At 42.0% G+C, this 24892-nt stretch overlaps 1 protein-coding gene across 4 annotated transcripts in view; it reads left to right on the top strand.

Annotated features, from left to right (window-relative positions):
• Window positions 1-5493: 5493 nt before the first annotated feature.
• pgm3 (phosphoglucomutase 3) overlaps window positions 5494-24892 on the top strand; it is a 75459-nt gene continuing 56060 nt past the window's right edge. Inside the window, exons 1-3 of one of the 4 annotated variants that reach the window (XM_078556820.1) lie at window positions 5494-5575; window positions 10372-10580; window positions 18612-18796. In XM_078556820.1, coding sequence (XP_078412946.1) covers window positions 10374-10580; window positions 18612-18796 — 392 coding nt within the window. In that variant the 5' untranslated portion in view covers window positions 5494-5575; window positions 10372-10373. Of the gene's footprint in view, window positions 5576-5611; window positions 5631-5700; window positions 5803-6300; window positions 6516-10371; window positions 10581-18611; window positions 18797-24892 lie in introns of those variants that run through there. The other 3 variants (XM_078556823.1, XM_078556822.1, XM_078556821.1) reach the window with 3 other exon arrangements.

Here is a 24892-nt window from a genome sequence, read left to right as displayed (position 1 = left end):
CGTCAAGTTTTCACCCTACTTCTTGAATGCAAATGCATGCCATCTCTCTTACATATCAAAAGTAGTACCCATCAAAGCATCCATAGACTAGCTGGCTTTAATCCAATTAAGACACACCCATAGACTAAACCTCTATTTTAAAAGAAAAATATTTTCCAAAATATTATATCTATTAATAGCTTCATGACAATCACAGAATCCTTACAATGCAGGAGGCCATTCAGCCCATCGAGTATGCACGCGCTCTCTGAGAGAGCATTCTACCTAGTCCTACTCCTTTGCCTTATCCCCATAACCTGGCACATTCTTTCTTTTCAGATAGCAATCCAATTCCCTTTTGAATACCTTGATCGAACCTGCCTCCACCACCCTCTCAGGAAGTTCATTCCAGATTCCAACCACCCTCTGGGTGAAAACATTTTCCTCACATCACTATTACTCCTTTTGCCAATTATTTTGAATCTGAGCCCTCTAATTCTTGATGGTCTCGAGTGGGAACAGTTTCTCACCCTGTCCATACCCCTCAAGATCTTGAATAGCCCTAACAAGTCTCCTCTCAGCCTCTTTTCTCCAAGGAAAACAGTCCCAACCTTTCCAATCTAACCTCATAGCTACAGTTCTTTATCCCTGGAAACATTCTTGTGAATCTCCTCTGTAATCTCTTGTTGGATCAAGTACCCTTGGTTCGTTGGGGCTAAAGGATCCGGTTTGCATGCTTGTTTCGAGATGACCAAGTTGGTACAAGGACAGAGAACATCAGTTGATCGTTGTTAGAATAAACACATGCTGCTTATTTACAAACGAAACTCAGCAGCTACACTTGTGTGCTCACAACTCAAAACTCTGTCTTCACTCTTCAGTGTCTAACTCAAGACTCTCTCACAGAGGTAGTCTGTGCTACTCTGCTATTGGATATTAAGATCATGTGATCTTACATGACAACACTTGTCTTGAAGGTATATTACACATCAGATTACTACATCCCTTCCCTTTACTGAAAAATACATTTTACAATTTTTTGATATATCAAGTTATTTACACAGTTCAATTATTTACAAAGTAAGCCCTCTGGGGGTCTCTCCCTATGCTTGTGGAACGTCTCAGCTCTACAGCTTCTGAAGTTTGATTTGGAACCACCTTTACTGGAGTTGTCTGAGCATCTGATTCTTCAGTAGGTACCTGTAAATCTGTTTCTTCGACTCTTTCAGGTACAGTCGGCCGTTCAAACACATTTGTACTTGGTTGAGTTCTTTTAACGAGATGTTGATTCAGTCTCGAACACTGGTGGAATAATTTCTGGGTATTTGGTTTCTCCCCTTCTTATGTGATCCACATGTCTCCTTATTACTCAATCTTCGACTTTCACGTGGTAGAAAAGAGGTCCCATACTGTAATTATTTCACTGAACAAACATGCTGGTCTTTCTCTAACATTTCTCACAAGTACTTTCTCTCCTACATCAAATGTTCTGTCCCTATTGTGACAATCATGTCCCATTACCTGACTTTCCTGCCTTCTTTCTACCATCCACCCCCCCCCCCCCCCACAAGTTTGGCATAATTACACTCAGCCTTAATTGGATCCGGCGCTTCATCAACAATTCCACAGCGAATGAGGGGTGTTTCTATAATGGAAAATAAATTGTGCTAATTTAGTCACTATCAAATGTCCAGACTATTTCTTCATACCAGATTTGAATGTCTGAACTACTCTCTCCATGAGTCCATTTGAAGAAGGGTGGTATGGAGACGTTTTCACGTGAACAATACCGTTGAGGCTTGTAAATCCTTTAATTTCAGCACTTGTGAATACTGTTGCATTATCTGATGCTAGTGCTTCAGGTAATCCATTACTTGCAAAATTTTGTTGTGGCTTGTTTATTCTCGCTGAAGATGTGGATGACCTCATTTCGTATATGTCCATCCATTTTGAATGAGCGTCTGTGATAAGTAGAAACATTGTTCCTATGTTGATGTGTATCCATGGCCTTCCTGGCTACTCCCAGGGGTGTAACGGGGCTGTTGCAGGTAATTTTTGTACTTGTTGACACTGCATACAGCTTCTCACTAAGTTTTCCATTTCTCCATCTATTCCCAGCCACCACATGTAGGTACATGCTATTGCCTTCATTTTCGAAATTCTTGGATGTGCATTGTGAAGTTCGGATAACAATAGTTTTCATCCTTTTGGAGGAACAATCACCCGAGCTCCCCACAATAAAATACCTTCTTGGCTGGGTACCTCATATCTTCTCTGGAAATACGGTTTCATTTAATCAGATTCTTGTTTTTGTGACCAATCATGAAAAACTTAATTTCTCACTTTGGATAAGACTGGGTTTCAGTTTGTCCAATATTTAATTTGTTTTACAGATATCAGTGATGAGTCCAGGAAGTTCAATAACAAAAAGAATTCCTAAGGAACTGGAACATCCTCATCTTTTACTTGCAAGGGTAGGTGACTGAGTGCATCTGCATTTGCAATTTGACATCCAGGTCAATGAATAAAAGTATACTCATACACTGCCAAGATCAATGGTATCATTTGTGCTTCTGTGACTTCTTTGGATGGGCATTCTTCTTTCTGACACTGACTTTATTCTCGACCTTCTTTTCGACTTCCATATTGGTCAGGTTAGTCTCAGATGTAAGCTCGACTTGAGCGATCTCAGTGATTGAGTTTTCCAGAATTTCATCATCTGTCTGCTTCTCAGAAAATTCTGTGACTTTTGCCTCCAAAGCCTCTTTGGTTTCATTTTTCAGCTCTTCCATCTCTTTTTCGCATTGGAGTACTTCCTCCTGGAAAATCAAGCATTGTCGTGTCTTCTCTGCCAACTCATCCTTCATTTTACTTAGAGAAGTGCAGAACTCTTCCTGTTTCTCTTCAGACTTTTCCAGAGGTACATACTTAGACAGGAGGCAAACTGGTAGTGTGTGAAAGTCTTTTGGCAGGTTTTCACTTTTCTTTTGGAATCTCTGTGACATATCAAGGTTGAATTCCCTCGGCTAGTTTCATCCTAGTATGCTTGGTCCTCTGCCTGCTACCACCATCAAGGGTAATTTCACTTTTTTACCTCTGTAGTGTACTGACTTTACATATGCCCTTGACTTGTATGCCTTTTTCCATGTAAGTTTTCAATTTGACATCAGTTTCTTCCAAATTTAATTTATGTTCCCCATGATTCAGGTATTTAAAAGTATGCTCACCTATCACCATAGTGGTTGCACCAGTATCCACCTCCATTCGGATAGGCCTCTCATTCACTATCATGGATACATAGATAGGCTCTGTTCTTCCTACCTTTAAATTATACAACAAATAGATATCAGAATCTATTACTTCAGGCTTTTTAACGCTGTTTATCTCATTGGGTTTTTGCTTTTCTCTGAAAGCCTGCCTGATTTTATCTTTACAATGTCTCATGAGGTGTCCATATCGATGGCAGAAGAAACATTCAATCTTTTTAAACTGTAGTTCGTTACAAGGTTGGCTGCTTCCATCTCTGTTACTCTAATGCCATGTTTTTGCTGCTGCATTATCCCTTTTAATTTGTCTGCTAGTGGTGGCTGGTTCCCGCTTCTGAGTAAAGCTCTGCACTACTGCGTTCTTTTTGGTTGAGGCTCCCTGCCCAACATGGAGGACAGTGCCATTTTGTGCTCCTCGTGTGGCTTCTGAGTCTCGCACTGCCCCTTCCATTTCCAGAGCAATTTCCAATGTCTTCTGAAAATCTAAATTTGTTTCAGCTAGTAATCTCTTCTGAATCGCATTTTCGTTTATACCACACACCAAACAATCTCTAAGCATATCATTGATATATGTACCAAACTCGCAATATTCAGTTAATTGCTTCAGACTTGCCACACAACAAGCACCTGTCTCCCCTGCAGCTCTATTTCTTGAGTTAAATTTAAACCGTTGCATCGTCACCGATGGCTTGGGCTGGTAATGATTCTTTACAAGGTTCACTCAGTCATCAAAACTTTGAGTCTGGGGCACTGGGCACCAACAGATTTCGAATTAGTCTGTATGTCTTACTCCCACATGTGGACAGAAGGATCGCGTGCCTCTTCTCCTCCACCACATAGTGAGACCAGTCTTCTGAGGTTAGGTCGAAAGGCTCCACTCTTCCACATTGCAGCATGCTCTGAGGGGATTACTTAGACTATAAAGAAGGAAGTTTTCTTTTACTTACAACTACCTTGCGAGGTATGGCCCAATTTCGGTTCTTCTGATTCCTTGCTGTTTACCTCGTTTTTTTTTTCCGTGGTTTTTCGTGCTTTTACTCTCATCGCCAGTTCGTTGGATCCAGTGCCCTTGGTTCATTGGGGCTAAAGGATCCGGGTTGCATACTTGTTTCGGGGTGACCAAGTTGGTGCAAAGACAGAGAACATCAGTAGATCATTGTTAGAATAAACATATGCTGTTTATTTACAAACGAAACTCAGCAGCTACATTTGTGTGCTCACAACTCAAAATTCTGTCTTCATTCTTCAGTGTCCAACTCAAGACTTTCTCACAGAGGTAGCCTGTGCTACTCTGCTATTGGGTATTAAGATCATGTGATCTTACATGCAACGCTTATCTTAAAGGTATATTACACATCAGATTACTAAATCGTTCCCATGCCTTCACATCCTTCCTCAAGTATGGCGCCCAGAACTAGTGTCTTATATAAATTGAACATGACCTCCTTACTCTTGTACTCAATGTCCCTATTAATAAAGCCTAAGATACTATATACTTTATTAACTGCTCTCTCAACATGTACTGCCATCTTCAATGACTTATGTACATATACAGAGGTCCCTCTGTTCCTGCACCTCATTTAAAGTTTCTCCCTTTATAACAGTCTCTCCATATTCTTCCTGCCAAAATGAATCACCTCACACTTCTCTGCATTGAATTTCATCTGCCACTTGTCTGCACCAACATGCCCATGTCCTTTTGAAGTTCAAGACTATCCTCATTACAGTTGGCAATGTTTCCAATCTTCATATCATCTGCAAATTTTGAAATCATGCCCTGCACACCACAGTCTAGGTCATTAATTTATATCAGGAAGAGCAAGGGTCCGAACGCTGACTCCTGGGGAACTCCACTACAAACTTTTCTCCAATCTGAAAAACAACCATGTAAATGAAATTTATAAAAATATTTTTATATAAGTACTTTTAAAATGTTGAGAGTTTCAGCCTCTACTATCCTTTCAGGCAATGAGTTTCGGATCCTCACCATCCTCTGGGTGAAAACATTTCCCCTTGGATACCCTCGAAAATCTTTGCCCCTGGTTATTACTTTGCTTGAAAAACGTAACGGCTTGGTTGTCACATAACAATATACAATATTTTAACAAAGAAAGCATGACTAATGTATTGCAGAATTTTTTTTTGGAAAACTTGTTGGCGTATAAGTTCATTTCAGAAGTTTTATTCGCAGATTCGTAAGTAGACCAACAAATAGACACTGCGCATGCGTTGAAGTAGCTTTGTGGGAAGGTTCAGGAAAGTGGGTAAAAGGCCGAGCGGAGAAAACGGGAACGTTGGCGAGTGCAAACTGAGTTGTGTTCTGTGTTATCGTAAGTAAGAGTGGCCCCTGACTATTGAATTACTGGCAGCAACTGGTTGTGGGCAGTAAACTGTTGTATCTGCAATCGAGGTATTTTACCGTAAATATTAGACTGGGGGAGTTCCAGTTCTGAGGAGAGGAGTTTGGGATTATATATCGAGTAATGTGGAGTGAGATCACTGAAACCTGTGCCTAAACTCCCTTGGGTAAATGAGGAGTGTTCCAGAAGGAGAGAGAGTATGTATTTATCCACAAACAGAACCTGTTTTGTATCTACAGCATTGTATGTCTTTAAAACGAAACACGATAGTTTTCTCAGTTATATTTTGAAATCATGATCATTGAATCGTGATGGATTCCTGTGGACGTCATACACCAGTCAAATACGTGTCGTCTTGTTTCATCTACTGAAAGGGATTCTGTTTTAAATTAAATGACGTACAGACGGAGTGAGTAGCCGGGAAATGGGCGGATGGTGCTGGGGAGTCTTGGTGGGAGGGGGAAATAGCCTGGATGCTCGCCCGAGACTCGAGCCCCACACCGAGCCTCAGGCCTAAACCGCCGAGCGAGGCCTTGGGCTCCATTATACACCACCGCCTCCCGAGCGAGCCTCGGGCTGCGCTATGACTTCCCGCCTACCTACCTCGGGGCTGCCAGTCCCGGAACCCTCTTTGTTTTAACTGCTCTATCAAGTTGCAAGTTCAAGTGAGTTCACTAAGGCGCTGCTCCAGCGCTCCTCCCCCTTGTCCTCGCTCCAGTCCAACTCCAGGCAGGTTTGAGCTGACGTCACGTCCACCTCGGCACTTGAGCGTAAAAACCGAGGCTTGTGACTGCAGTACAGTTCTGAGCGAGTTGTGCATAGTCATCTTTCAGATGAAACGTTAACGTGAGGCCCAATCTGCCTGCTTGTGTGGATGTAAAAGATTCCATGGCACTATTTTGAAGAACAAGTGAGTTATCCTCAGCGTCCTGGCCAATATTTATTTCTTAATCAACATCACAGAAACAGATTTTACAGCTATTATCTCATTGCTGTTTGTGGGAGTATGCTGAGAAGTGTTACATAAATGCAAGTCTTTCTTAAAATAGCCATTTGGTAGTACAGAATTTGAGTATTGCTAGAAAATAGAGATGTCTAAGCTTTTTGTCTTGCACTTATCAAGACACTCACAAGAAGGACGGGTTGCATCTAAACTGGAGGGGCACCAATATCCTGGCTGCAAGGTTTGCTAGTGTCACTCGGGAGGGTTTAAACTAGTATGGCAGGCAGGTGGGAACCAGAGCAATAGGTCAGCAGGTGAAATAAATGACTGGGAACTAGTGAATATGGCCAGTAGGACTAAGGGAAGAGCAGGCAGGGAGAAATTCTGAACACAGTGGGACTGGGGGTCTGAAATGCATTTGTTTCAATGCGAGAAATATAACAGGCAAGGCAGATGAGTTTAGAGCTTGGATTAGTACTTGGGACTATGATGTTATTGCTATTACAGAGACTTGGTTGAAGGATGGACAGGATTGACAGATAAACGTTCCAAGATTTAGATGTTTCAGGCAGGATAGAGAAGAATGTAGAAGAGGTGGGGGAATTGCACTGCAGGTTAAGGAGAATATCACATCTGTACGACAGGAGGACACCTCAGAGGGCTCATGCAGTGAGGTAATATGGGTAGAGCTCCAGAATAGGAAGGGTGCAGTCACAATGTTGGGGGTTTACTATACGCCTCCCAATTGCTGGCGGGAGATTGAGGAACAGTTATGTAGGCAGATTTTGGAAAGATGTAAAAGCAATAGGGTTGTTGCGGTGGGTGATTTTAACTTTCCCTATATTGACTGGGAATCACTTAGTGCTAGGGGTTTGGATGGTGCAGAATTTGTAAGGTGCATCCAGGAGGGCTTCCTGAGACAATATGTAGATAGTCCAACTAGGGAAGGGGCAACATTGACCTGGTATTAAGGAATGAACCCGGCCAGGTGGTCGAAGTTTCAGTAGGGGAGCATTTCGGGAAAAGTGACCATAATTCAGTAGGTTTCAAAGCACTGGTGGATAAGGATAGCAGGAGTCCTCGGTGGGGGGGGGGTTAAGGTGCTTAATTGGGGGAAGGCTAATTATAACAATATTAAGCAGGAACTGAGGAATCTAGACTGGGGGCAGATGTTTGAGGGCAAATCAACAACTGACATGTGGGGGGCTTTCGAACGTCAGTTGATAAGAATTCAGGCCCGGCATGTTCCTGCTAGGGTGAAGGATAAGTATGGCAAGTTTCAGGAACCTTGGATAATGAAGTATATTGTGAGATTAGTCAAAAAGAAAAGGGAAGCATTCGTAAGGACTAGAAGGCTGGGAACAGATGAAGCCCGTGGAGAATATAAAGAAAGCAGGAAGAAACTTAAGCAAGGAGTCAAGAGGGCTAAAAGGGGTCATGAAAAGTCATTGGCAAACAGGATTAAGGAAAATCCCAAGGCCTTTTATACATTTGTAAAAAGCAAGAGGGTAGCCAGGGAAAGGGTAGGCCCACTCAGGGACAGAGGTGGGAATCTGTGTGTGGAGCCAGAAGAAATGGGAGAGATACTAAATGAGTACTTCTCATCAGTATTCACCTAAGAGAAGGACTTAGTGGTCAATTTGTCTAAGGAAGAGTGTGTAGATAGCCTGGATCATGTTGAGATCAAAAAAGAGGAGGTGTTAGGTGTCTTGAAGAATATTAAGGTGGATAAGTCTCCAAGGCCAGATGGGATCTACCCCAGAGTACTGAGGGAGGAGATTGCTGGGGCCTTGACAGAAATCTTTGTATCCTCACTGGCTACGGGTGAGGTCCCAAAGGACTGGAGAATGGCCAATGTTGTTCCATTGTTTAAGAAGGGTAGCAGGGATAATCTAGGAAATTACAGGCCGGTGAGCCTTACGTCAGTGGTAGGGAAATTATTGGAGAAGATTCTCCGTGACAGGATTTACTACCATTTGGAAGCAAATGGGCGTATTAGTGAGAGGCAGCATGGTTTTGTGAAGGGGAAGTCGTGTCTCACTAACTTGATCGAGTTTTTCAAGGAAGTGACAAAGATGATCGATGATGGAAGGGCAGTGGATGTTATCTACATGGATTTCAGTAAGGCCTTTGACAAGGTCCCTCATGGCAGAGTGGTACAGAAGGTAAAGTCGCACGGGATCAGAGGTGAGCTGGCAAGATGGATACAGAATTGGCTTGGTCATAGAAGACAGAGGGTAGCAGTGGAAGGGTGCTTTTCTGAATGGAGAGCTGTGACTAGTGGTGTTCTGCAGGGATCAGTGCTGGGACCTTTGCTGTTTGTAGTATATGTAAATGATTTAGAGGAAAATGTAACTGGGCTAATTAGTAAGTTTGCAGATGACACTAAGGTTGGAGGAGTTGCAGATAGTGAAGAGGATTGTCAAAGGATACAACGGGATATAGATCGGTTGGAGACCTGGGCGGAGAAATGGCAGATGGAGTTTAATCCAGACAAATGCGAGGTAATGCATTTTGGAAGGTCTAATACAGGTAGGAATTATACAGTAAATGGCAGGACACTTAAGTGCATCGACGGGCAGAGGGATCTGGGTGTACAGGTCCACAGGTCAGTGAATGTGGCAACGCAGGTGGATAAAGTAGTCAGGAAGGCATATGGCATGCTTGCCTTCATCGGCAGGGGTATTGAGTATAAAAGCTGGGAAGTCATGCTGCAACTGTATAGAACCTTGATTAGGCCACACTTGGAATATTGCGTGCAATTCTGGTCGCCACATTACCAGAAGGATATGGAGGCGTTGGAGAGGGTGTAGAGCAGGTTTACCAAGATGCTGCCTGGTCTGGAGGTTATTAGCTATGAGGAGAGGTCGGAGAAACTTGAATTGTTTTCACTAGAGCGACGGAGATTGAGGGGCGACTTGATAGAAGTTTACAAAATCATGAGTGGCATGGACAGAGTAGATAGTCAGAAGCTTTTTCCCAGGGTGGAAGAGTCAATTACTAGGAGACATGGATTTAAGGTGAGAGGAGAAAACTTTAGAGGAGATATGCGGGGCAAGTTGTTTACGCAGAGGGTAGCAGTCATCCATTCCCCCTCTACTTGCACTCACTTAAACTGCAGAGTGACCACATCTAGAAACGTGTAATTCACAAAACTCTCAACTTGCTGATGCACAGTAGTGACTCCAGCTGTCGCTCAAGCTCCAAAATCTGGAGTTCGAGCTGCTCTAGCTGACAACACTTCTTGCACTTTTGGTTGCCCTGGATTCAAGAAACATCCAGGATTTCCCACAGGGCACAGGTTGTGCATTCCACGGGGCTGAGGTGCACTGCCATGCCTTTATTCTCTAACTACTAACTAGAAACATAGCTACTCACCAGTTAGCTCCTTCCCTGGTTGTAATGTTATAATTATAGCTGTTTTGCAGCTGCTACTTTTGATGCCACTTATTTCATTGCAACTTTCAGCCACGCTTTAACTCCTTGGTTCTTGCTCTCACTTCGTCCAGGCCTGCTGTTGCCACTGCTGCAGGTAAGTCTCTGGGCTGCTTCTCTCTCCCCTGCTTTAACTCCTTAGCTGCTGCACTCAGTCCACCAGGTCTGCTGTCGCCACTGCTGCTGGTGAATCTGAAGAACATGAGGAGAATTGACAAACTTGATGCAGTTGTATGGTTCACTAAAAATTAATAGAGTTGTAATTAAGTTACCACAAACTCTGGAAGTTAAACAGCTTAAATGGGTTGTAGAGATCATCAGATTGATACAGCCTCATAGTCTTTTCCTATTTCTAATAATTCTTATATCGTGTTTTTTCTCTTAACAGATATGGCTAACTTTCAAGAGGTAGCAATAATTTCTGGACAATACCCTAAGCCTGTCGGGCTAGTTCTTCAATATGGAACAGCAGGATTCCGTGCAAAGGCTGATCAGCTGGATCACGTGATGTATCGCATGGGCTTGCTAGCAGTGTTAAGGTCCAAGAAAACCAAATCTACTATTGGTGTAATGGTCACAGCCTCTCATAATCCAGAAGTAAGATTCAAAGGAAAGTTAATTTTTCATTGAGTAGTTAATTCTAATTTTATTCTCGTCAGTTATTCAGTCACAGGAGGATTTGAAGGGCTACGAACAGGCTGAAACGAAGGACAGAATAGGCCAGTTGTTCATAAAGCCTTTTTCTAACTTTTTGACTTGACATTTTCAACCTTTTTGACACTTCCAATTTTTCCCAGTTCCGATAAAAGGTCACAGACTTGAAATGTTAACTATTTCTTTCTCAAAAGATGCTGCCTGACCTGAGTATTTCTAGCATTTTCTGTTTTTATTGTCTATGGCGCTCGTCTCGTATTCTCACAGTGTAATCTCTACGCAGCATGACCACATTTGCAATCCCTTTTAATAAGACATGTTTGAACATTTAAAGAAAATATCTGGAAGCAAATAAACAGGCTGCTTCATAGCAGTGATTATGCCCTGTGCTTCAAAGTCATACGTTCTTCATTGAAGTTGATTCTGTCATAATAATGTGACAACATAATTTGAGTTTACATTTTTCAAAAGTGGACAAGAAAAGCGATGAGACTGCTTGCCATTTTAACACTCCACCCTGCTCTCTTGCCCACATGTCTGTCCTTGGCTTGCTGCATTGTTCCAGTGAAGCCCAACGCAAACTGGAAGAACAGCACCTCATCTTCCGACTAGGCACTTTACAGCCTTCCGGGCTGAATATTGAATTCAACAACTTTAGATCTTGAACTCCCTCCTCCATCCCCACCCCCTTTCCGTTTCTTCCCCCTTTTTGTTTTTTCCAATAATTTATATAGATTTTTCTTTTCCCACCTATTTCCATTATTTTTAAATCTATACCTTTTATGCCCTGTTAGTCTTTCCACCCCACCCCCACTAGAGCTGTACCTTGAGTGTCCTGCCATCCATTCTTAATTAGCACATTCGTTTAGATAATATCACCACCTTCAACACCTCTTTATTCTTTTGTCTGTGACATCTTTTGATTATCTGCTCCTATCACTGCTTGCTTGTCCCTACAACCACACCCCCCCACCCCCGACCTTAAACCAGCTTATATTTCACCCCTCTCCTAATATTACTCAGTTCTGTTGAAGGGTCATAGGACTCGAAACGTCAACTCTTTTCTTCTCCGCCGATGCTGCCAGACCCGCTGAGTTTTTCCAGGTATTTCTGTTTTTGTTTTGGATTTCCAGCATCCGCAGCTTTTTGTTTTTATCTACGATGAGACTGCATACCTTGAGAGGTTGGAGCTACCCTAATGGTTAGCAGATAAGTGCACCATATGGTATCAAACAGGCATCCAAAACAATTGTTTCCTTTTTTGATTCTTACTTTGTGAGGAATTAACTGATTTAAACATAGATTGTAGCAGGAGCACCTATAATTCCCCACTGGGTAGGGAAAGGTAAACAAACTGAGCCAGTGCATTTTGTTCTTTATTGTTGTGTTTAGAATTTGGGTGTGACCAATCTTGGGTCAGTTGTATTGGCTCCATAATTAAATCATTTCTGTTCCGTCTAATCCATTGACAGCTAAGTTAACTTGGTGGCAGAAATTGAATATAAATCATAAAATCGTTTCATGTTAAAATGGTCAAAAGTCCTAAAACAGCTTCTGAATGAGTTAACATTCAAGACGATAAGCAGTGTTAAAGTTGAAATTTCTCAAATTCAGCATTTCATTTGTTTCTCCTTTTCTTCTCCTCATATACTGTTCCATGCCGAGTGGATCATGTGGTTGAGGAAGAGCTGAGCGCTTTTTTGTGGTATAATAGGCTTCAGTCTGAAATAAAGATAGAAAATGCTGGAAATACTCAGGTCAGGTAGCATCTGTGGAGAGAGGAAGAAAGTTAAAGTTTCAGGTCAATTAATTTTTGATGAAAGGTCCAAACTTTATTGTCAGTGGTTTTACAAATATAAATTATATTTCATTGCAGGGTTGTCACTAGAATTCTGGGAAAGCATGAGGGTGAAAGCCTCCATCCAGCATTTGAGTAATTGCTTAGTTTCTCTCTATTAGTTACCTTTTTCTTCTCTACTAAACTGTTACTTTGTTTTTTTCGTTGAATTACAAGTGCCCTCCCAGTTGCCAGGTTATTAAACTGTAGAGGGATCAAAGCTTCTATGTGTGTCCATTATAGTTGCATTTTTTTTAGTGGGAATTGTTGAATAGCAAATTAGGAGTAGAAACCCTGGTCAGTGTTCCTTGCCTAAAAAAAAGACAGACTTGCATTTATATTGTGCCTTTCATGGCCATCAGATGATTCAAAGCACTTTTCAGCTCATGAAGTACTTTTGAAGTGTTGTCACTGTTGTAATACTAGAAACACAGCAGGCAATTTGTGCACAGCAAGCTCCTAAAAACAAGTGTGTTAATGAACAGATAACATGATAATGGTCAGATAATCTGTTTTTGTGATGTTGATTAAAGGATAAATATTGACTAGTACACCAGGGATACCCCCCACTCCTCCTAAATAGTACCATAAGATCTTTTGCTTGTGCCTGAGAGCCTCGATTTAAGATCTAATCCAAAACCTAATCACAGCACCTCCAGCAGTATAGCACTTCCTCAGCAATGCATTGGAGTGTCGGCCTTAATTTTTGTGCTCAAGTCCTGGGGTCTCTAGATCAAAGGCACAAGGCCAAATGGAGCATCCCACCAGTAGCCCATCTGAGATCAGCTAACTCATCATAAACTGGAATTCCGAGCTAAAACTTACTCTTGCTTCTCACAGAGCGAAACTGTAGTATTACTGAAATGGTTGCAAAATAGTTTTATTGTATTATAAGATATACTTTGATTAGCAAAGAAATGATTTTTTTACTAGAAGCAGTTTATGTTACTTGTGAAGCATAAATGTGATTTTAAAATCGGTATCATGGAATGGTTGCAGCACAAAAGGAGGTCATATTGTGCCTGTCAGCTGTTTGCAAGAGTAAATAAACTAATCCCACTCCCTGCCTTTTCCCCAGCCGAACAAATCTTTTCTTTACAGATGATTGTCCAGTTCCCTTTTGAAAGCTACAATTGAATCTACCTCCACCAGAATTACAGGCGGAGTAATCCAGATCCTAACTACACGCAACATTTAAAAAATCTTTTCTTCATGTCAAGTTTGATTCTTGCCATTCTCCTTTATTCGGTGTCCTCTGGTTCTTGACTCTTCTGCCAAATGTAACAGTTTCTCCTATCGAATCTGTCCAGGCCCAATTAGAGACCTCTATTAACTTTCCTCTCTCTCTTCTCTAAAGAGAACTGCCTAGTTTCTCCAATCTATCGATGTAACTGAAAGGCCTTCATCTCTTCTCAAAGCCTTCACATACTTCCTAAAGTGCAGTGCCCAGAATTGCACACACTACTTCATTTGAGGCCAAACTAAATGACCTCAAAACCTCTGCTCCTTTTTTATGAACATACGAAATATGAGCAGAAGTTCAACAAGATCGTGGCTGATTTGTTGTATTTCTACTTCCACATTCCCATCTATCCCACGTAACCTTTGATGATAAAGAGGAATGGCAAATAAATATTGTAACCATAACCTGTAGTTGTATTTTTTTGTGCCAGCTTGACTTAGTTTGTAGTATGCAGCCTCATGGAGTCAAAACCCTGTCAGGACTTCAAACATACAAGGTTGACAGCACTGGGGAAAGGCCACAACACCACAAGTGCCATCCTTCAAATGGGACATTAACTGTGGACCAATCTGTCTGTATACAACTATTGTGTTTTATAATATTGCCTCTGTGGCATTTCGGAGACCACATGCTGTACTGAGTAAAATGATCTGATTTGTTCTCAAAGTTAACTTTGAACTGTATGCTTTTGGGAAAATAAAGGACTGGCAAACAATAGTTATGAGAAGAGATTTGAAATACTGGAACTTTTTCCATTGAAAGTTAAGAGGAGATTTAATAAGAAACTTTAACTCTATTAAGAGTTTTGTTAGGGTGATTTATATTATTTATATGAGATTATGTCATTTATATAAACGACATAGATGACTATGTGGGGAGTAGGATTAGTAAGTTTGCAGATGACACAAAGATTGGCCGGGTGGTTAACAGTGAGGTTGAGTGTCTTGGGCTACAGGAAGATATAGATGGGATGGTCAAATGGGCAGTTAAGTGGCAGATGGAATTTAACCCTGACAAGTGTGAGGTTTGGAAGGAGTAATTTGACAAGGAAGTATTCAATGAACAGCATGACACAAGGAAGTTCTGAGGAACAAAGGGACCTTGGCGTGTGTGTCCATAGATCTTTGAAGGTGGAGGGGCGTGTTAGTGGGGTGGTGAAAAAGGCACATGGGACACTTGCCTTTATCAATCGAGGCATAGATTACAAAAGTAGGGAGGCCATGTTGGAGTTGTATAGAACCTTGGTGAGGCCACAGCTGGAGTACTGTGCAGTTCTGGTCGCCACATTATAGGAAGGATGTGATTGCACTGGATGGGGTGCAGAGGAGATTCACCAGGATGTTGCGTGGGATAAAACATTTAAATTATGAAGAGAGGTTGGATAGACTTGGGTTGTTTTTGTTGGAGCAGAGAAGACTGAGGGGGCGACCTGATCGAGGTGTACAAGATTATGAGGGGCATGGACAGGGTGGATAGGGAGCAGCTGTTCCCCTTAGTTGAAGGGTCAGTCACGAGGGGACATAAGTTCAAGGTGGGAGGTTTTGGGAGGCTGTGAGGAAAAACTTTTTTACCCAGAGGGTGGTGACGATCTGGAATGCACTGCCTGGGAGGGTGGTGGGGGAGGGTGGTGGAAGCGGATTGCCTCACATCCTTTAAAAAGTACCTGGATGAGCACTTGGCACATCATAACATTCAAGGCTATGGGCCAAGTGCTGGTAAATGGGATTAGGTAGGTAAGTCAGGTGTTTCTCATGTGTCGGTGCAGACTCGATGGGCCGAAGGGCCTCTTCTACACTGTGTGATTCTGTGATTTGGATGAGAGTGATGATGAAGCCATTAATTTACATCAGTTGTCGATGAGAAAAGTTAGGAGAAATCTCTTAATTCAGAGAGCTGATGAACTTTAGAGTGATTTGTCACAGGGAGTAGTTGAGACAGAGATCATTGCATTTTTAATGGAAAATTGGATAAAATTTGATGCGGAGGAATGTACAGGGAAATGGGAAGAGATCAGGACAGTCAGATTAATTTTAGATCATTCTAGCTAAGATATTGCACAGTCACAGTGTTGCAAAACTCAATAGCTGTATACAGGCAGATTGGTCCACAGTTGTCATCAAAGCAAAATACTGCAGATGCTAGAAATCTGAAACAAAAACAGAAAATGCTGGAACACTCCTTCAAAGGTTCTTTACCACCTCCCACCTCACTGTCCAGGGCCCCAAACACTCCTTCAAGGTGAATCAGCGATTTACTTGTACTTCTTTCAATTAGTGCTCTGTATTCGCCACTCACAATGCAGTCTTCTCTACACTGGGTAGACTAAACACAGACAGGGTGACTGCTTGCGGAACACCTTCGCTCAGTTCGCAAGCATGATCCCGACCTTTTGGTCGCTTGCCATTTCAATTTACCTTCTTGCTCTCATTTTCACATTTCTGTCCTTGGCCTGTGACAATGTTCCAGTGAAGCCCAATGCAAGTAGGAGCAACGGCACCTCATCTTCTGATTAGGCACTTTACAACCTTCTGGACTCAACATTGAGTTCAACAACTTCAGACCATGAGTTCTGTCCTCCATTTTTAATCCCTCCCCCCACCCCACCCCAACCCCCCAAATTGCCGGTCTGTATCTTGTTTTCATGTTTTTGCTTTCAGATGGCACTGACCCTTTTTCTGCTATTAACACATTCTGCTATTTTGCTTTCAGGTAGTGCTCACCTTTATTCTGCTATTAACACCCAAAGCTTTAGTCTTTAATACTGCCATTACCACTCCCTTTGTCTTGTGTTCCGTGACATCTTTGTCATTTACTCTCTCTTGCCCTCTAACTTATCCCTGACTTTCTATTTTTCTCTACCTGCCCTCCCCACTTTTTCAACAGCATAAAACCGATCACATTTCTACCTCTTCAGTTCTGAAGAAGAGTTAAAGTGGGCTCGAAGCATTAACTCTGTTTCTCTCTCTCTACAGATGCTGCCAGACCTGCTGAGTTTTTCCAACACTTTCTGTTCTTGCCACAGCTGTCATCCCATTCAAAGGATGGTGCCTGCAGCAATGCAGCACCTCCCCAGCACCACCAGCTGAGCACATGTGAAGTCCTAACTGGGGTTTGACTCCATGTACTTCCAATTCAGAGGCAGGAATACTACAAATTGAGCCAGTCTGGAACAAAAAAAATCTTCTTTCAAGCTGCACATCAAAGCTTAAAATATTTAGGCCCCATCTGTTAGGGATTGCATAATCTCTGATATTATTTAATGCTAATGGAAAGGTTTTAAATAGGTCAGCCTTTGCTAAACCATGTAGCCATGGTGTAACTGCTAGCCATTAGCAATGTTTCATTTGTAGACCTTGGTCATCATCTAAAAACAGATATCATCTTGTCTGAAAGTAGTAAATTTTCCAGCAATGTTGCAAAAGGATGACTGCACACAACTGGATCTTCGAAGCTTACTCTTTGCGCTGACAAAAACTGATTACTCTCTCGTAGAACAAGAGAAGTAAAGTACTACATGCACTGACCCACTTCAGACTGCGTTAGGGAGGCTCATCTTCAATGCAGGAGTTCTCAATTACCTCCTTGTTCTTCCTACCAAAATGTATCACTTCACACTTCTCTGCATTAAATATCATCTGCCACGAGTTTGCCCATTCCACCACGCTTTTGAAGTCTGTCACTAACCTCACAATTCGCAATACTTACATGATTTGTGCCCTGCACATCAGAGGCTAGGCCATTAATAGATATCAAGAAAGCAGTGGTCCTGGTACTGACCTCCGAGGAACCCTGCTATGTGCCATCCTTCATTCTGAAAAACAACCATTCATCAATACTCTTTTTTCCTGTCACTCAGGCAGCTTTGTGTATGCTGCCCCTCTCCCTTTTGTTCTATAGGCTTTAACTTTGCTGACAAGCTTGTGTGGCACTTTATTAGATGCCTTTTGAAAGTCCATGTACATCTGTTACGTTACCTTCATCTACCCTCTCTGTTACCTCATCAGAAAACTCAATGAAGTGAGTAAAGCATGTTTAGCCCTGAGCAAATCCATGCTAGCTTTCATTAATTAATCCAGGTTTGTTCAAGTGACTGCTAATTTTATCCTGGGTTATCATTTCTAATTGCTATCCCACCACAGAGGATAAACTGGCCCGTTGTTGCTGAGTTTATCCTTACATCCTTTTGTTTGAACAAGGGTGTATCATTTGCAATTCTCCAGTGCTCTGGTACCACTTCTATATCAAAGGAAGATTGGACGATTCGGGACAGTGCCTCTGCAATTTCCACTCTTACCCCTCTCAGTATTCTCGGATGCATCTGATTGGTCCTGGTGACTTATAAACTTAAGTACAGCCAGCCTTTCTAATGCCTACTCTTCATCAATCTTTAGCTCACCCAGTATTTCAACTACTACTTCTTTCACTACGACTGTGGCAGCAGCATCTTCCTTGGCATAGATGGATGTAAAGTACTCATTTAGTACCTCAGCCATGCCCTCCACCTTTTTTTTTTAATTCATTCATGGGATGTGGGCATTGCTGGCTAGTCCAGCATTTATTGCCCACCCCTAATTGCCCTTGAGAAGGTGGTGGTGAGCTGCCTTCTTGAACTGCAGCAGTCCATGGTATCCCCATGTATAAATCCAGTTTTTGGTCCCTAATCGGCCCCACTCTTTTTTTAACCATCTTTTTGCTATTTATATGCCTATTGAAGACTTGGATTCTCTTATGTTAGCATAGCATAGTAGTAGGTGTATATCACCCATATGTGGGATGTTGATAGCAATGAGTTGGGTCCCACTGCACATTGTCAGCCAATTGACCACTGACTTCGATAATCTATAAAGGCACCCAGGGTCTTGGTGTTATCTTAAATTGTTACTATCCATTACAGGAAGACAATGGAGTGAAATTGGTTGATCCTCTCGGAGAAATGCTTGCACCTACTTGGGAAGCATATGCCACACAGTTAGCAAATGCAGAAGAACAGGATCTGAAATCTGTCTTAATCAATATTCTCGACAATGAGTCTATGAACCTGCAGGAGATGGCTCGGGTTGTTCTTGGCAGAGATACACGGTATGTATTGTGATTTTGAAATTTAGATATAGCTGGGTTCAAAAGAGAATCATTTATTTCTCATTTTTTGGGGTTGGGAAGAACGTCCTGTTCAATAAATTGGCAAATCCATTGTTTTCAGTTTTGTTTGTTGCGTGTGTATAAAGCATGCCAGTAAGTTTATTTTAATATACAGAATTATTAAAAGGTATTAAGCTAGGGGACTTCTGTACTGGCAGTTAGTTGTCAGCTTCTTGTTTCTTCTGTAGTGGTATTTGCTCATCATCTTAAATTCCTAAAGTTAGTACTTGAATACTTAATTCATGGTGTTATCCAATTTCAGCACTGAAATAAGGAATTCATCAAATTCAGATTGTCCTGAACCAGTTACTCACATATGTACCACAATCTTTTGAAATACTGGCTGAACAAACATTTGGCGAGATGAAACATTGTGTCAATAATATCATAGTTAAGTGAACATGCAGAGCAGCCATGATGACCAGTCTTAATTCAATTGCATAATAATACCAAATAAAGAATATACCATGCTCGCCCATTATCTGTGTTTACTTCGCCTGGTTTAAACAAGATGACTTATAACCAATGTTACCTCTTTTTTTTGTACTGGGCAGATTGCAAACTCCTCTGAGCACTCCATTTTGTTCATAGGCCACATTTCAAAAGTCACAACTTTCACAAAGCAAAGTTGGTTTATTTCCAAGCACAGCACATTCCAGATTGCTGCGATGTGGTTGTGCAAGCGAACATTACTGCATTTGTCTCATTCTCTCCTTGAAGGGTGCTTTTTACCTCCACCTGCTGCTGTTTCGAATGCACTTCTCCCTTTACTGTCACACTCGCACATCCCCATTCACCTCTGACTGGCCCTGTTCTCCTCCTCATGCATTCCCGACCTGGATTGTAGACTTGCCCTTCCTGACACTGGAGTCATACTCGGGAGAATAGATGAAATGTGAAAGTAGTGGAGAGGATACAGTTTGAAGGCCTGGACTTGCATCATAAACAACCTTTAAAAATCTTGCCAAACAGTGAAATGAAAACCTCATCTGGTCACATCTATTATCCATTAACCTAGACAGCTTCAATGAACCTGGGGTTTCCAGGCTGGTGTATGAGGCTCAGTTAATGCTAAAGCTAGGTGTTCATTGACCATTCTGCATAATGTGTATGATCAGTAACCTAATCTACGTCATAAGCCCGCTTGTCAGAAAGAATTGGGTGCCCACTGAGGTTGAATCCATTGATCAACTTCAGATAAACAAAGTCTGGGTTGGCCGTGAAGGACAGTGTCCACTGGGTTTGCGATCTTTAGTAGCTATGGGCCTTTCTAGGCCATTTTGGCTCGAGGTTGAGTCTTGGGCCATTTGAGAGCTGCTGAATGGGGAGCCCTGCCGAGTTGTGCTCTAATCCAGAGCTGGCAACCAGACCGAACCTGATCGCTTTTATCCAGCTCAGCTGCCCTGTGACTGGCTACTAGGGAATTCTCCTGAGTCTCTTTCCCCTTGCACAACCCTTGACCAATGGTTCTGGAGCACAATCCACCTTTTGAAACTCAGTCTCTCCTAGACTCCAGGCCTTGACCGTCACCTTGCCTTCCACCTTTCTTGCTGTGCAATGCTCACTTACATACCTCCCCCTTCCCACACTCTCACTGGTCCTTCATTCACAGATTCCCTCTTTCCATGCTCACTGCTCCTCCATCGCAGTTGGACATTTACCCATGCTCTCCCTAGCTGTTTGAGCTTTTGCAGTTGGGGTTTTATGCTCAGCTTCGCTCGAGCTCGGTATTTTGAATGGCATGTTGAAATGTATTTCAATGTGCAATACATTGCCAATTGCTGCGGTATCCATGCGTCTTGGAGGGATCATGGCTTCTGACTATCCTCTGACATTCCTAAGCTTTTTTCATTAAAAAGAGCCCTTGCAGCTTTCCCATTAACAAACACAAATGCCTATGCACTGTTCCTGTTTCATAGACACTCTGTGTTCCTGTCTCTCTCCTACCTCTGTTCACAGACAGATGGGGATCAAAGGACTTTGAAACACATGTGTAAGGTGTCCTTTTGACTACCTAGTCAGGCTAACGTTTAATCTTTGTGGAAAGTAACTTGTACTCTTGGCCCTTTGGCCTAAGTGCCTCAAAAATCCAGCATTCAAAGTAACATTTTTTTCAAATCCTCTCTTGAAAGGGATCAAAAAATCCTGAAGCCTGACTTGGGCTCTCTTCTTTCTGTTCACTCGGAATTTACTTGTGTCAGTTTTCCCTTGATTCACAGTATATGGCTGAAATTAAGCATTTTCATGGGGGATATTTCATAAATAGAGAAAAGTTGAGTGAGTGGGCAAAGATCTGGCAGGAGGGGTATAATGTAGGAAACTGTGAAGTTGTTCACTTTGACCAGAAGAATAAAAAAGCAGAGTATTACTTAAACGGAGAACAACTGCAGAATTCCGAGGTGCAGAGGGATCTAGGTGTTCTCATGCATGAGCCACAAAAAGTTAGTATGTAGGTACAGCTTCTAATCAATAAGGCTAATGGAATGCTATCCTTTATTGCGAGAGGAATTGAACATAAAAGTAAGGATGTTATGCATCAGTTATACAGAGCAATTGGTGAGACTGCATCTCAAATACTGTGTGCAGTTTTGGTCTCCTTATTTAAGGAAGGATGTAACTGCATTGGGGTTGGTTCAAAGGAGGTTTACTAGATTGATATGTAGAATGAGCAAGTTGTCTTATGAGGATAGGTTGGACAGGCTGGGCTTGTTTCCACTTGAGTTTAGAAGAGTGAGGAGTGACTTGATTGAAGTATAAAAGATTCTGAATGGATCAAAACAAATCAGCCATGATCTTATCAAATGGCGGATAAGGCTCGAGGTGCAAATGGCTTACTTCTGCTATTTCATATGTTGGTATGAAATTGCTGCTGTGAATCTGCATATTTTCAATTTGTGGTGCATTTGTGCATGTTGTACCACTATATCACTTATGAACCATTACCAAATAAAAATGTATTCATCTCTATCTTGGCAGGAGTGTAGGAACCAGGAAGTAATAGCAGAGAGGAATACCAAGTTGCACAGAATACTGGGAGAGATAGATAGCACTAGAGTAAGAAATAGAACTATTAGGTGGGTTCAGAGGAAGGGAGAAAGTAATAAAGTCTAAGTCAGGGTTACTGTGCATGTATGTGAATGCATGTAGTGGGGTAAATAAGATTGGTGAGTTACTGACAAATCTGTGATTGCAATGTGGTGAAGTGATGTGGCTTTCACAGAGACCTGGCTCAAAGAAGGGCAGGACTGGGTATTAAATATTCCTAGATACAATGTGCTCAGGAAAGAGAGGTGGCAGTATTAAGGAGAACATTGCAGTGCTGGAGAGAGAGGATGTCCCAGAGGGGTCAAGGGCAGTATCTATTTGGCTCGAACTAAGGAATAGAAAAGGGGTGATTTTATTACTCGACGTGTAGTCTATAGGCCACCAACTGTGAGAAGGATGTACAGGAACAAATTTGCAATGGAATTACACAGACCTGCAAGAATTTTAGAGTAGTTCTAATAGGGGACTGTAATTATCCAAGTATAGACTTGGGATTGTAGTATTGTAAAGGACAAGAGGGGCAAGGGTTTATGGAGTGTGTTCAGGAAAATTTTCTATCACAGTATGTTTCCAGTCCAATGAGAAAGGAGGCACTGCTGGACCTGATTCTTGGGAATGAGGCTGGCCAAGTGGATCAAGTGTCAATAGGAGAACATTTCGGGACTGTATCATAAGGTTTAGGCTGGCTATGGAAAAGGACAAAGAACAAACCAGAGTAAGAATAATTAACTGGGGGAAAGCCAGCTTTCATTAGGGTAAGAATAGATCTGGGTCAGATACATTGGAATCAAAGATTGGCAGGAAAAACAATAATTGAACAATGGGCTACCTTCAAAGAAGAGAGACACAGTCAAGGTATATTCCCACGAAGGGGAAAGGTAGGACAAACAAATCCAGAGCTCACTTATGATCAAAGAGATAGGGGTTACGATGAAGAGGAAAAAGTGTGCTCATGATAGATGTCAGGTAGATAACGTAACTAAGAACCAGGCTGAATATGGAAGGTTGAGAGCAGAAGTGAAAAAACAAATAAGGGAAACAAAGAGATAGTATGAATAAAACTGGCCGTCAACATAAAAGGGAATCCCAAAGTCTTCTGTCAGCATTTAATAGTAAAAGGGTGGTAAATGGAGGTGTAGGGCTGATTCAGAACCGAAAAGGGGATTTATGCATGGAGGCAGAGGGCATAGCTGAGATATTAAATGAATACTCTGCATCTGTCTTTACCATGGAAGACGATGCTACACAAGTCATGGTGAAAGGGGAAGTGTATCAGACACTTGAAGGATTTAAAATTGATGAGGAGGAGGATCGTATAACCTGTCTGCACTTAAAGTTGATAAGGCACCAGGACCGAATGAGATGCATCCAAGACTACTGAGGGAAGTGAGAATAGAAATTGCAGAGGCATCAGCTATTATTTTCATGTCTACTTTAAACTCGAGGGTGGTGCCAGAGGAGTGGAGAATTGCAAATGTTACCTCCTTGTTCAAAAAGTGTGTAAAGATAAGCCCAGCAACAACAGACCAGTCAGTTTAACTTTGAGGTGAGGAAGCTCAAGAAACAATACTTTTGGACAAAATTAATAGTCACATGGAGAAATTGGGTTGATTAAGGAAAGCCAGCATGGATAAGGGAAAGTCGTGTTTGACTAACTTGTTGGAGATTTTTGAGGAGGTGAAAGAGAGGTTTGTTGAGTGTAATGCTGTTCATGTGGTGTACAGGCATTTGATACAGTACCGCATAACAGACTTGAGTAAAGTTATAGGTCATGGAATAAAAGGGACAGTAGGAATATGGATACAAAATTGGCTGAGTGACAGGTAACAGAGTAGTGGTTAATGGATGTTTTTTGGACTGGAGGAAAGTTTGTTGTGGAGTTCCCCATAAGACATAGGAGCAGAAGTAGGCCATTCAGCCCAACAAGTCTGCTTCGCCATTCAACTAAATCATGGTGATCTGATAATCCTCAACTCCACTTTCCTGCCTTTTCCCCATAATCTTTGATTCCCTTACTGATTAAAAATCTGTCTATCTCAGCCTTGAATATACTTAAGACCCAGCGTCTACAGCCCTCTGCAGTAAAGAATTCCACAGAGTGACTACCCTCTGAGAGAAGAAATTCCTTCTCATCTCTGTTTTAAATGGGCGCCGCCTTACTCTGAGATTATGCCCTCTGGTCCTAGACTCTCACACAAGGGGAGACAACCTCTCAGAATAAGGTCACCTCTCATTTTCTAAACTCCAATAGGCGCAACCGACTCAACCTCTCCTCATAAGAAAATCCCTCCCTCCCTGGGATCAATCTAGTGAACCTTCTCTGGACTGCCTCCAATGCCAGTATATCTTTCCTTGGATTAGGGGACCAAAACTGTTCACAGTATTCTAGGTGTGGTCTAACTAGTGACTTGTATAGTTTTAGCAAGACTTCCCTATTTTTATACTCCATTCCCTTTGAAATAAAGGCCAACATTCCATTTGCCTTTAACCTGCTGAACCTGTATGCTAGCTTTTTCGGATTCATGCACAAGGACCCCCAAATCCCTCTGTGCTGCAGCTTTCTTCAATCTTTCTCCATTTAAATAACATTAAGCTCCTCGATTCTTCTTGCCAAAGTGCATAACCTCACGCTCACACTGTATTCCAAATTGAAGGAGGTGCAAGTGAAGCTCTAGTGGGCCCCAGTTATGCCTATCTCTTTATGGGGTATATGGAACATTCCTTGTTCCAGTCCTACTCAGACCCCCTCCCACAACTCTTTTTTTCGGTACATTGATGACTGTTTTGGTGCCGCTTCATGCTCTCGTCTGAACCTGGAAAAATTTATCAATTTTGCTTCCAATTTCCACCCCTCCACCACCTTCACATGATCCACCTCTGACACTTCCCTTCCCTTCCTTGACCTCTATGTCTCAATTTCTGATGATAGACTGTTCTCCAATATTCACTACAAGCCCACCAACTCCCGCATCTACCTCGACTACAGCTCCT

Source organism: Cetorhinus maximus, chromosome 14 (assembly GCF_964194155.1).
Source record: "Cetorhinus maximus chromosome 14, sCetMax3.hap1.1, whole genome shotgun sequence".
In the NCBI taxonomy this organism is placed as follows: Eukaryota; Metazoa; Chordata; class Chondrichthyes; order Lamniformes; family Cetorhinidae; genus Cetorhinus; species Cetorhinus maximus.
This window is presented reverse-complemented; position numbering and strand designations above follow the sequence as displayed.